The 13,796-nt window shown below is 28.9% G+C and overlaps 5 protein-coding genes and 2 pseudogenes across 7 annotated transcripts, besides 2 other annotated features; 5 read left to right on the plus strand and 2 right to left on the minus strand.

Moving 5' to 3' along the window:
* Positions 1 to 363: 363 nt before the first annotated feature.
* Positions 364 to 386: a mobile genetic element.
* A 511-nt stretch (positions 387 to 897) lies between these two features.
* Positions 898 to 1,904, minus strand: TVAGG3_0397630 (uncharacterized protein; the record flags this gene model as incomplete). Its single annotated transcript, XM_001322358.1, has 1 exon — positions 923 to 1,462. One exon carries the CDS (start codon positions 1,460 to 1,462, stop codon positions 923 to 925), a length of 540 nt encoding a protein of 179 aa, XP_001322393.1.
* A 56-nt stretch (positions 1,905 to 1,960) lies between these two features.
* Positions 1,961 to 3,153, minus strand: TVAGG3_0397640 (Ricin B-like lectins family; the record flags this gene model as incomplete). The annotated part of the gene is made up of 1 exon (XM_001322357.1): positions 2,023 to 3,063. The coding sequence occupies one exon, from the start codon at positions 3,061 to 3,063 to the stop codon at positions 2,023 to 2,025; it is 1,041 nt and encodes a 346-aa protein (XP_001322392.1).
* Positions 3,154 to 6,598: 3,445 nt separating this feature from the next.
* Positions 6,599 to 7,622, plus strand: TVAGG3_0397650 (uncharacterized protein; the record flags this gene model as incomplete). Its single annotated transcript, XM_051232582.1, has 1 exon — positions 6,599 to 7,622. A coding segment is annotated over one exon (1,024 nt), but the record flags the coding sequence as incomplete, so codon positions are not given.
* Positions 7,623 to 7,663: 41 nt separating this feature from the next.
* Positions 7,664 to 13,796: part of a mobile genetic element that runs on past the window's edge.
* TVAGG3_0397670 (uncharacterized protein) lies at positions 7,832 to 8,239 on the plus strand (the record flags this gene model as incomplete). Its single annotated transcript, XM_051232583.1, has 1 exon — positions 7,832 to 8,239. The coding sequence occupies one exon, from the start codon at positions 7,832 to 7,834 to the stop codon at positions 8,237 to 8,239; it is 408 nt and encodes a 135-aa protein (XP_051102313.1).
* TVAGG3_0397680 lies at positions 9,624 to 10,024 on the plus strand (annotated as a pseudogene). Its single transcript has one exon. A coding segment is annotated over exon 1 (401 nt).
* Positions 10,057 to 10,725, plus strand: TVAGG3_0397690 (uncharacterized protein; the record flags this gene model as incomplete). Its single annotated transcript, XM_051232584.1, has 1 exon — positions 10,057 to 10,725. A coding segment is annotated over one exon (669 nt), but the record flags the coding sequence as incomplete, so codon positions are not given.
* On the plus strand, positions 12,308 to 13,578 carry TVAGG3_0397700 (annotated as a pseudogene). The gene has a single exon. A coding segment is annotated over exon 1 (1,271 nt).

Raw genomic sequence — 13,796 nt, forward strand, 5'->3', positions numbered from 1 at the left:
TAATTTGTTGATGTTGTATGGACGTCCTGAAGGATGGTTTGCTTTCTTCGCTGCTTGTTTGGTTGCTTTGATTCCTCCTTTGTTTGTTGAAGTTTGTCTTGTTTATTTGAAGCCAGAATTGGGAAGATTGATGATTGAGAAATTGGCAATGAGAAAACAATCAAAGAAAATAGAACATGAACCTATAACTCAATATGAACCTATTTATATTTTTTTGTTTGTATTATTATATGTGTTTTTATATGTAAACAGTTATTTAAATATATTCATATTGTGTTTATTAAGTGAGCATTTATGCCCCTATATGTTTAAAGTTGATTTAAGATGTTATTCAAATGTTAGTTGTCAAAAATTTGAATTAAAGTCAGATGGGCGTAAGTGCAGCCTTAAAAAATCATATTTATAATATGAACAAAGAGTTCAGTTTTGGACCTGAGATTTTTGTTAATAGTATAATCTAATTATGTGCGTACTTAAACTCATATGACACTTCCTTCAATTCTGATGTTTCAAGTTAATTTTTACTGTTGCTTCCCATCCATTTTCAGAAATTTGAATTGAGTAATATATGAGTTAGGATTTTTATTCTGATTGAGAACATAATAAAACTATGTGTAAAATATCAATTTTATTTATTTCAGATTCCCAATTTAAATGGAATTGAGCTTTGTAGATAAATAAATGCTAACTCGATTTTTGATATAGATATGTAAAATAAAAAGAGATATTTAATGTTTATATTGTCGTGGAAAAGCGTGGAAATTCAAAACTGCCATTTGAGACTCTGTTTGTCAGATATTGTTTCAAAGTTATTGACATTGTTTGTTTTGTGTCAGAAAGAACTCAATTTTCCTCTCAAGGGATGGTTTTATTTGAAAAAAAAATGCACATTTTTGACACAAAAAGAAAATTGATCCTTTATTTAAATAAAAAGTTTCTTGGCTTCATCCAAAAGCTTTTGGAGTTCATGTTCTTTCAATGGCCTAACTTGCAAAGTTGTGAGATGGTTGGTGATTTTTCCATCACAGTACTCAATGTATTTTATCTTAGTAAGTGCTTGATAGCCGAAATCGATATAGCCTTTAACCATATCTGCATCTAATCCACTTCCATTTGGTTTAGCTGAGATAAACTCGATGGCAACATATTTGTGGCCATTCATATCTTTAATTTGGGTGCCAAAGATCTTTTCTCCATTTAATTTTATTTCTTTTTCGGCAAGAAGAGGATAATTGGTTCTTAAGAACGACTTAAGCCCAGCAAAATTGGCAAAATGTCTTTTCTGGGAGTTTAAACGACTTTGATGATCGCCGATCTCCATTGGAAGATCCTCTGTTGAGGTTTTATGGCCGCAACCAATAAGCTCGTCTTCAGCATTAAGTTCATAATATGGAACTCTCACATGACGGCGTGGACGAACGAGCCTGGACTCTCTTAGGCTGATGAAGCAAAGAAGAAACATTATTGTTTTATGAAAAATATTGTGAATGGCGGTTTAAACCAATTTAATCGCTTTATTGACATGTCAATTTTTTTAAATCTTCTTTTTGCCAGGCAAAAATTATTTAAAATACATTGAGTATAAATGATGTATTTAATAGCCTTTAAAAATATTTTCTGGAGTTAACCGTCTTCAATTTGAAAGCCTTCATTGGTTAATCTGAAAAATGTACGGAGTTTATTCGATTTTCAGTCACTTCAAGCTGTATGTGTTACAAAATTATTTAAAGGTGAATCCAAAAAATATTGAATTGTTACGCAATTCAATTATTGGCAATTTGCCAAAATTTTGAGAGTCAATCTTGAATGGTTGGAAATATTGTGCAACTGGGTTGAATGAAATTCTTCGCATTATAAAATAATCACTGTTTATATATCGATATAGATATAAATCTGAAATTGTTTAATTTTATATCAATCGAAAATAAAACAAAATCAGTAAAAGACTCAACTGAATTCCACAAACATAGCATAAAATTTACTTATAATTAATTAGATACAATACATATTTTATTAAAAATTTTAAAAATCAATTACACTAAAAAAGCCCAAGTCAGGATAATCCTCTGAAAAAACTGTATCATCGTCGTTATCAGAATCACTAATTTCTTCACAACTTCCGCTTTCATCAGTTCTAAGATCATCATTCTGAGAAATTACATCATTCTTATGCAAAATTGCATCATTGTTGTTAAACAATGGGTAAAAATAAAACTGTTTATCAGCAAGTTCTGAATCATCATCGTCAAGAACGAAATTTGTGTCTTCCTGATTAACTGTCATAAAAGAATCGTATTTAGATGAATATATACATCGTTTAAAGATCTTCCAGTTCTGATTTTTCTTATTTGAATTGGAATTTGCCATAACAATATCAACTGTCTCATCATTATGGACTGCTTTGATAACCATGTCTGATTCGGCGCAAGAAAATATCGAATTATTGTGATTTGGTATATATAACCAAAATTGTTTTGGATTTAATTCTTGTCTGAAGGGAGTAAATGTTAATTTACGCGTAGAATCGTATTCTGATAGTATTGGTCCCATGGTTAATGCATATTCTTCTGCAGCGTCAGAAAATAAAATTGCGCAAGGAATTTCTGGAATAGGATAAGGTATGCAATAATCAGATACGTCGATTTTGAGGCATGTCATCGTAACGTTTTCTGGTATATCTGTTGATAAAATAAAAGATGAATCTGATTTTTCTGTTGGAATAACGAATTTTTCTAAATTTTTATTTGCAATGAAGTTGTTGTAGAATGAAAATGTTTGATTCACGTCGTCTTCTTCTGTAATATTCGTAATAGAAAGGGTGCTAAACTTGTCATCTGAATTTTCTTCTGTAAGTGCCATAAATGGGTATATCAATGGCATGAAATGTTGTTTGGCTTGATCAAAAACCCATATTTGCGATATATCTTCTTGATTTGGATTTTTTCTGACAATTGAAAAACTTTCTTCTATTTCTTGGTCAACAGGATCGATGGCAAGAGAAAATTCTTGCCCCCTGTACTTAAATAATATTAAATATGTGTTCGTTTCGTATGATTCGGTCATGAAAAATTTGAAAAATTTAAATTGTAAAGGATATTTTTTTTAAATTTTCAATTGATAGATTTGATCGATTTACAATATTTTGAAATATTATAAATTATTGATATACACTGTAAGTAAAGCAAATAATGCGAGACAAAATTTTCGACTATTTATTTGCCGTCAAAAAAAAATTTCGCGAGAGCCATTTTCAATCTGGCTTAGCATATACAATCTTAAAATAAAGAGATATGGCAATGAGTTGTCTGGCAAAATCTCATCAATACTCCAAAATACACATTGAGATTAGATATTTTGGGTTATGTTTGATACATAATTAGCGCGCAAACTTGCCTTTGAGTCACACATTAATTTTATTTTCTCATAATATCTCATTGTATGGGGATATTCCGAATATATTCTTATATCTAATCAAATAAGATGGATAATGAAGTTCTGAACAGAAATACATTATGGTTCCTCCTTTACGCTTTATAAAAGCTATATAACTCCTAATTTAAATTTTAAAAAGATTTATTCAGGCTCGGAATTGGTAAAAAATAGTTTTTCTAAACAAAGAAATTGAATTCCTTCTTAATGTTAAAATTTGCAATGGAACATCCTCATTAATGACTTTGGAAATGCAGGCATCGTTTCTGTCATAATAGTGTCCCCAATAATGTGGGCGGCGTGGGTGGTGAATCCTAGATACTCCAAGACCAATTAAACAAAGAAGAAACATTAATGTTTTATAAATAAAACAATAGATTAATTCAATTTTTTGGCATCTGACATGACAATTTTTAAAATCTTATTTTTGCCAAATGAAAAAAATGCTCGAATCATCATATATTATATGTGTGAAAGATATATTTTCAAAATTAGACATTTGACGGTTTTTGGCATTTGACATTTTTGCCTGATTTTGCTAAAATTTCTAGTCTGCCGAGCTTAGACATCGACAATTCGGCGTGGTTAATAGTATTTAGGATAGGATATCGGAGCATAACCCAAAATTGAAGCCTAAATACTAATATGGATAATCTTAATTTTGGCCATTAGCAGCTCAATGAAAATTTGATATTATATAATATGATATATGTCCTTTATAATATCTTTTTTCCAGCCATTTTTAAAAAATTGAGACCCTCCTGGTCCTCTTTCTGATATAGTACGTATGATAACGTTTTGTTTTGATTATGAACGAGTAATATAATAAACAGAAATTCATTTACATTTCACGGAATGGCTAGTAGTAGGATATGACGGGTTTAGTGACTTTTTTTGTTACATCTATATATAGACGATGCATTAAAATATATTTATTTATAAATCATTAAAAAATTAACATTAATTTTAAAATAATTTATTTTTTTATCTTTTATAAAAGAAGCTATATATAGATGATGTCAGATATTCCGCGATTAATTAAACATTGTTTAAATCCTGAATGGGTTAAACTTCAATCTAAAAATGAAGATTGTGAATTATTAAATGAATATGAAAGCCAAAATAAGCTAATGAGGTATAAATATAATGATAAAGAATATTTAATTTCATGGAATCAATGGAGTCATAATCAAAGACCTCATAAACGAGAAGAAGAAATTGAAAATAATGAAATGGAAATCATTGATGACATTAAAGAGGATGGAATTCCTAAATTTTGTAGAAAAACCTTTAGAACTAAGTTAGGAGCATATAAACGTAGAGTATTAAATCCTGAATACATAAAACATTTATTTAAAAAGGAAGACTGTGAATTATTAAACGCTAATGAATATGAAAATGCTAAATCAAAACTGAGATATAAATATATTGGAAGTGATGAAAGGTGTAAAGATAAAGATAAAGTTTATTCAGTTTCATATAATAACTGGCACACGTTAGGGATAAGAAAACATTTAGGAGATTATGGGAAATGTTCTGAATTCTTTAAATCTAGTATGTACGAGAGAGTAAAAGAAATTAGAAATAATTATTTTCATGAATAAAAGATTCACTACCATAATGAAATAAAAAATAAAAAAATTTTTAAAAAATAAACTTTAAAAATTAATGTCTTACATTTTTGAATAATTTATTTTTTTAATTCGTAAGAAATGAACGGAACAAAATTCGTGACTGTAAATCAATTAATGAATAAACTTTCACCAATTCTCACCCAGGTTAAACAAGTAGACGTTTATTTTGATGATTGCATACAAAGTTTATTTTATAAAGGTAAGTTTAATATTAAACCTATTGCTTTTGCATTTGATGGTAAATTAATCGAAAATTCAAAAATTTGGGAATTAATTCCGGATATTGAATTTATAACAAATATTAAGGATAAATGGTTTAAACAACAAAACCACCTCACTAAAGTTCTTTGTAGATTAATGATTAAAACTGAGGAAAAAGAATTTAACAGGTTTAAATATCATCCGTGTAAAATTTTAGAACTTGGTAACGAAAAACTTCAGAAAAAATTAAACGATAGACTATCAAAAGATAAAGTTGAAAGAGTAAATAAACTCGCTAAAGGTAATGGTAATGATGAAGAAGAATTTGATGAGTTCAACATTGAACTTTAAGAAACTAATGATTATTTGAATTTATGAAATCAATTATTTGATTCATTCTTTTTCAATCTCTTCTATTCTTTTTGTTAAATCATAAATTTTCATTAATGAGGTGATTCTTGATTGAGGAATAGATTTCAAACTAACCACCCCTTTTATTTTTGAAATTTTGAATCCATCAACTTTAAACATTTTATTCAATTTACACGTTGTCAATTCTTCAAATAATTTTTTATTATTGGCATAATAGTCATTAAATTCTTCAACAGATGAAAAAATTTTTATTTCAGTAATTGGTTTAACAACGTTTATTTTTTGTTGAACATTTTCACTTTCATTTATTTCTTCCTCCTCTGTTTCATTTATTTTTAAAATCGGTTTCATTTATCATTAAATAAAAATTAGAATATAAGTGATGAAATATATTTTTTTAATTAATATTAAATCAGAAATGGCGGCAGGATTCTTTAAAAAATTATGGATGGAATTAAGAAAGCTGCGGGTTGGGTTTATAAAAAGATTATTAAACCGTTGCAAACTTTTTGGCACCAGTAGCGAAAACGGCAGGAACTATCATAGGTGGAGTATTAGGTACTAAAGCAGGTAATCCGGCGATGGGAGCACAAGCAGGTAACGCAGTTGGTGGAATTGCTGAAGGAATACTTAATAAAATAGGAGGTAGATAGTGGAAAAATAAATAAATATTATTTTTATCTTAGTATCGGTTGTAGTCTTTGATAAACTTTTTCTCCTTTATTTAAAATTTCTCTTATTGGGGCGGCTTTTGGTGTTATTGATTCAGCAACGTCACTAATTGCTTCTTTATTCTTAAATATCCAATTTGCCCCCTTCTTCAATGTTTCCCAAACTTTACTCGCTCCTCTTTTTACTTTATCCCACAGTTTCTTAAATATACCTGCAGCCATAGTTGATTATTTCATTAAAATTAAAAATTCATTTTCATCTTTTAATTTTGATTTTTTATTTATTAATAAATGACGACTAACTATTTGGTGCCAAACACTAAACCGATTAATGGAAATGTATTTCATTCATTCGAAAAGATAAATGAAATATTCGCAAAGAATGACGGTAGAAGATATTATAGAGAACTTGAAAGTTTATGCTATGACTCTGATGCTCCATATTTTGATGATAAACAAACTCATTTAAGAATTACAAATCCGGCTCATGATGTGAACCAATTAGGTGACACATATATTAAACGCAAAGTTAAAGCAACTCTAGTTTCAAATAAAGCTTTCACATGTGATGCCGCTTTTAAATGCATGCGTTTATTCGTTGGTTACAAATCATCAAATCAAAGCTTTAAACAATTAGAAGTAGAAACCGAAAGAGGTGATGCCGGTTATCTTCAGATGGATTGCGCCCGTGAATCTTTCGCATTTGCAACATATAAACCAAAATCAGAAAGGAAAGTTAAAAAGTTTGTTCATTCGTTATATAATAATGTTCAAAAATATGATAACTCAGTATGTGGTAAATATATTGACCCTTCAGAAGTTTTCAAGAAAGCAAATGAAGAAGTTGATGTCACTTTTGATATGATTATTCCGGTAAATGATTTGTTAGCATTTCAGGCGTTCGATGATTATCCTAAATCATTTGGTGATATCATTCTTAAATATTATGTTTTCAGGGATACTTTAGTATTTTGTCAGGTTGACCCGTTAAGAGTTGCTGATTTACAAAATTACGTTTATGAAAAGATAACTGATGAAAATTATGAAAAGATTATGAATCATGTTTATAAATATGATCGCAAATTCCAACAAATCGGACTTCCTGCCAAATTAATTACAAGCTTAGCCGCTACATCTGCTGACGCAACAGTTGATGACGTTATTATTTCATGCACAAAGATGGAAGTTTTAGAGGATAAATGCATTACACCAGGATACGGTTTAATTGAAGAATCAGTTAAAGCAATACCACGTTTATTCAGTAAGGAAGATCCATTCATGATTCCAGCTCAACATATTGACGTTCGTTCACTAAATGGAGGTTGCATCACTCCTGAAGGTATTAGCTCAGATTTCTCATACGCCCTTCATAATGTTACAGATGTTGTGTTAGCATTTCCGAAGAATGCAATGCAAAGAACGGTTTTAGAAAATCCAATGCTTCGAGGTCTTCAGGTCACTATAGATTCCAGAAACTTCCCCGATCAAGTGATGACCACAGTGGGTGACATATTCTTTACATGTATGCTTCAAGCTTCTGATTTAGATGGAGTGAATGAATGCACAGAAGAATACGAGGACTCATTAACTAGACCACTGAATGCAGATGATGGCACACCATTAGCTAGAACATGGAAAGACCAAACTTCATTCTTATGCACTATTCCAGTTCAACGTGATGGAGCGGGTATATTCTTTGATGGATTAGAAACTTTCAACTCACAAGTTACAGTACAAGTGAAAGCTTATTCAATCATTCAGGGTGAAAATGACACTTACTGTTCAAAGGTGACAAATCCTCCTCAGGTTTGGTTTACTAGGACTACATATTGGACATGGACACCGGATGAAGGTTTGAAATATCATCCAACAGGTACACCACCACAGTATAGAAGTTCATATGATGAAATATTGATGAATAGAAATGTTTAAAATTATAAATTTATTTTTGATTAAATGGATTTAAATTCATACACTCCTTATGAAGAATTAGCAGGAGTATATAATATACATATATGATATGATTAATGAAGCATTGAGTGATAATAGAAATGCTCTATCTAAGGAAAAATTAATGAAAATTCCATATTCTGAATGTTACTTAAATTCAATCACTGCAGCAATTGGTAAACAAAATAAAGGTAAAACATTAACGATATTAAAACAAATTATCATTATTGCTAACACTTCCCCTATTCACATGTGTTAATTTATATCAACCGTTCAGGTTCACCTTCAGATGATACATTTGAATCTTTAAAGCATTTAATCAAAATTCCAATTATTTATTTATCACAAGAAGAAGCAGAAGATTATTTAAAAACTTTTTAATGTATAAAGAATTATATAATACAATCAAGAAGCAAGGATTAGAGGATAAAATTATTGATAAACAACGGGATGAATTATTTGAAACACTTTCTATTTCAAATTTTGATAGAGAATTTTTGCATTCACTCATTTTTCTAGATGATGCAGTGAAATCAAAACTAATAACAATGAGAAATCATATTTTAATCAGTTATTAACTCAATGTCGACACATTCAGTGTTCATTCTTCATGGCTGTTCAATACTTCAAAGCATTAAGCACAAACATTAAATCAAATCTATCAACCCTTTTCATTTTCAGTGGGTTTAGTCGTCAACAGTTGAACGTTATGCTTTATCAAGTGAATTTACCAATGAGCATTAATGAACTTTACACACAATATCAGCAATTAGGTGAACATGGAAAAATAATAGTTGATTTAAATAAAGGATGTGTTAAATTTGATTAACTTTTTATAATTAATTTTTATTTTTTATTTATAATTAAACATGACAGAAATAGCAAATCTTCTACAGGTTCCATTAAAACAAGGAACAAAAAAAAGGGTGCATATAATAGAACTATGAAAGTTCCTGATGGAATGAAAGAATTAGTTCATATTGTTGCTGGTCTTCAAAAAGATGTTAAACAAATGAGAAACGTTTTAACATTACCAGAAGCTCAAGCATATGCCAAACGTCAAGGTCCAAATTGGGAAGCACACAAAGCAGACATTACAGGTCCAAATGGAAAACCTGATGGTATAAATGAAGTTTTCATTACTGATGGTCAAGGTAATATTAAAGTCATAAATGGTTATAAATTAACTATAACTGATTATCCTAAACGTAAAGCATATAATGAACGTTATCCTATGCAATTTGATGAAAATGGAAAAGCTGTTAAACAATACATTGGAGAAGGTGAAAATGGCCAATTAATTCATACCGTTATAATCCATATTCTTATTTCAATGAAGAATTAAATGCTATTGAAGAGGGACCGGATGGATTACCACGATATTCTAACCAGTTTGATGGTCAATATGCAAATATTAGACCTGAAATTTCAGCTAAGAAATTCTTTAAAGTTGCTTTATTCGATCCAGTTTTCGCAAATGTTAAAGATGAACTTAAACAGCAATTCCAACCAATTATAGTAGCAAGAATTGCATCAGGTGCTTTATCTCAAGCATTCAAAGATTTAATTAAGAAACCATTATATCAGCAACGAGGTTTAACTTATGATTTAGTTAAGGAATCAGATAAAAGAAAATTTGAGAAATCAGATGATTATAAGAATGCAATTAATGAATATATTAGGTCTATTAATTACAATGAACCATCTAAAAATCAACTTCAAGAACAAATACAGCGAATAATAGATTCAAAACTTCCAGCAAAATAAAAGTTTAAATATATTTTTTTATTCGATTATAAATGAGAAGACGTTTCACTAGTCAAAAGAACACTAACGCAAAAGCAGAGATTACGGTTGGTTATAACATAAATGATGATAAATCACGAATTATTCAAAATGTTAAAGTTAATGTTAGCCCTGAATTAACAAGGTCAGCAACTCAACCAAATTTATTAACTCGTGACTTACCGAAAAAGGAGGAGGAGCAAAATAAAGAAGATGGAGACCCAATCATTTTATCTGAACCCGGTAAAGAACCTGTTGAAATTCCTACTTATCCAACATACCCCCCGCCTCTTTCATCAAACATCGAGAACCCATATAAAATAGACATTAATTCTGAATTAATGAAAATTTACCGTGATATAATAATTAATAATTATGATTCAATAATAAATTTAATTGATCAATCCGGTTTAATTATTTTACCTTATGAATCATTAATTCACATTATTGCCATTCTTTGTGATGTTCAAGATTCAGACGTTAAGATTCAATTTTTCATAGATGATGAGGTTTCATGCTGCGGAACAGTTGCAAAAATAAATCCTATAAAGGATATTAGCACAATTAAGATATCAAAGAACGGAACAACAACTGAACTTCATTTAACATATAATGATATTTATAATGAAATAGTTGATGAATATAAAATATCACTTGAAAAATTCTTTGTTAAGGCTATTTATATTCAAGCATTAACATTATCGAATAATAATCCTTTGAATCATAATCAATAATAATTGACCTTTCACCAGTTTCTATCGTTTGTTTTATTTCTTTTTGTTCCCCACTATCCGGATCGGTCATTGTAATTGTTTTTGTTATAGTATCAGCTTTATCTTTAACTTCAATCTTTTTTCCATCGGGATATTTAAACCAAAATTCCAAAAATTCGATATTGTCAATCTGTTCATATTTTAATCTATCAATTACATTTTTAATACCATCTGAAAATCTTATGAATGGTCATTATATGGGTTTGATTGAACTAAATTTGAATGAAGTGAAATATAACCTGTTGATGAATATGACACTGACTCATATTTTCTGAAAACACTAAAATTTATAACATGAATGAATTTCTTATTCGTTGAATTTATGAATTCTTGAGGTATCTTAATTCTAGTTTTATTTATCACTGGAAAATAACGCTTTACCATATTTTTAATCGTAATAAAAAATGTCAATTATCAATATTATTTCGAATAATAACTGTGAATTAAATTTAACAGTTAGCGGAATTTATAATTGTACTCTCGTTTCTGTGAGTGGTAAATTTAATCCCATTCTTTTAGACCCTTCAGATTATATCATTTATTAAAGATGACCTTGAAAAAACGTATGATATGTATATAAATAATGTGATAGCGAAATGGGATATTAACATGATTTTAAGTTATTTAAATGAATCATTTATCGTATGGTATGAAGAAAATTTTAAATCAAAACCCGATAAACTTTTTGAACTTGATGAAATAAATAACCTTATTAAATTTCCGCTGAAAATTAAATTTTGTACTCCTCATCTTCATTCATTGTTGGGGATATTAAATTTTGAAAAAGATGTTGGGGATGTTTTGTATTCTGACACTGGTTCCAATTTCATTTTAATCAAATGTGATAAAGTTAATACCCCAATGAGATTTTCACATCAAACATTAGACCCTAACTCTTACCCATCAATACAAAACATTTTATCCATCAACTTAAACACATTTTCTTTATCATATCCGTTTCAATTATCCGGGAATTCATTTATTCTTCATTCAAAAGATTTATCAAATATTAAATTTAGAATAACTGACCTATTTGATTGTGATTTAGAATTTATGAATGAAATATTATGGCAATTTCAAATAGAGAAAATAGCTGATGAGATAACGGATTAAATATTTATTTTTAAATCGTAATAAATGATTAAACAACAGCAACTTAAGGCGCAAAGCGCCCAGGTCTTCAGACCATTACATACGCCACATATGCATATAATTCAAAGACGGCAGAACAAACGCAAAGGTTGAAATATGGAGATTTGGAGATAGTATTGAAAAATGACCATTTCGAATTCGTTTGCAAAGGTGTGCAGTGATATCAAATATAAAGAAATTTTATTTATGAATTCAAAAAATTAAAGGAATAACGGATGATATAACATCAATTCCACCAGAAGAACAGAGATATTACGCATTAAATGCATTTCCTAAAGTTTTGAAGATTGGAAGATTTAATTTAAATGAGGAATTCATAGAAGGTTTCCTAAATGACATAATGAAGAAGGTGGATAAGGAATATGTGGATAGTGAGTTAATGAAGAAAGTAGATAAGGAATATGTTAATACTAAATTAAATAAGAAGGTAGATAAGGAATACGTTAATACTGAATTAATGAAAAAAGCAGATAAGGAATACGTTAATACTGAATTAAATAAGAAAGCAGATTTAGTTTATGTAAATACCGAGTTAAATAAGAAGGCAAATTTGGTTTATGTTGATGAAAAAGATAATGAAATTAAAGAAAAGGTTGAATGGTATCATGAATGGACATTGGAGACTTTTAAAGTTAAAGCTGATACAGAATGGGTTTCAGGATGTTTAGACCTTAAAGCAGATAAAACTTATGTTAATACTGAATTAAATAAGAAAGCAGATAAAACTTATGTTAACGATGAGTTAGAGAAGAAAGCAGATAAGGAAAAAGTTATTTCATTCATTAATACTGAGTTAGCAAAGAAAGCTGATATATCATTTGTTAATGAAGAAATAAAACAATCAGAGGTCTATTTTACTCCACCATTTTTAAATTTTATGAAATCATCAGATAAAACCTTTGATATAGATTCTTTTGAATGGATATGTTATGATGGAGTGACCATGTATTTTTATTTTATACAGCTGGAGTGCTTTATTATTTTAAAACAAATGATTTTAAAAACTATGAATCATTTACTCCATCTGTTTGGAATCCTGATACACGAAAGCCAATCATTAATCCAAGAATTTTATATGTTGAATATAATAACGGTAAATTTATGGGAATGATAACGGTTGGAGATGATTTTTGCCCTTGTTATTCATTCGATTGTATCCAATGGTTCAAATGTAATTTAAATCAAGATGCTAAATTTAAATATCCAAATAATCCTATTAGATGTGTTAATAATAAATGGGTACTAATTTATGAAGTCAATCAAATTTTCATTAGTGAGGATGGGATAAATTATTATATGTTTAGTATGATGTCATCAGATTTGGAAATTGATTATACAAGTAAGTGGTATTACATTAACAGCATGTATTTTATCCTACAAAATGATAAAATTTATAGATCATCTTCAATACCACAAGGTCGTTTTGAACAAATTTTTCAAGCTGATGGAGACATTGAAGCTTTATGTTATGGATCAAATGTTTATGTTCTCGTTTCAGGTGGAATGGTCTATTCATATCCTGTAAGTTATAACAGACATATTTATTTATCACAGGATTTATCAAATTGGGAATTGGTTTATTCATTCACTCCAAAACTTACTCGAAATTATAGATTTACTAATTTATTTTATATTGATGGGTATTTCATTGCTTTAGGATGTGGTGATTTAGTAAATATCAGTAGTGATGGAAGAACTTGGTCTGAAATCACAAAATTTCAAGATGTTAGAAAAGCAATTTTCAAAAATAATACGTTAATATTGATAACAAGACCAGTTTTAAATACTCACCCAGTTTCAATATTATATAATAAATTCAATATTCATAA

Source organism: Trichomonas vaginalis, chromosome V (genome assembly GCF_026262505.1).
Source record: "Trichomonas vaginalis G3 chromosome V, whole genome shotgun sequence".
Classification (NCBI taxonomy): Eukaryota; Parabasalia; order Trichomonadida; family Trichomonadidae; genus Trichomonas; species Trichomonas vaginalis.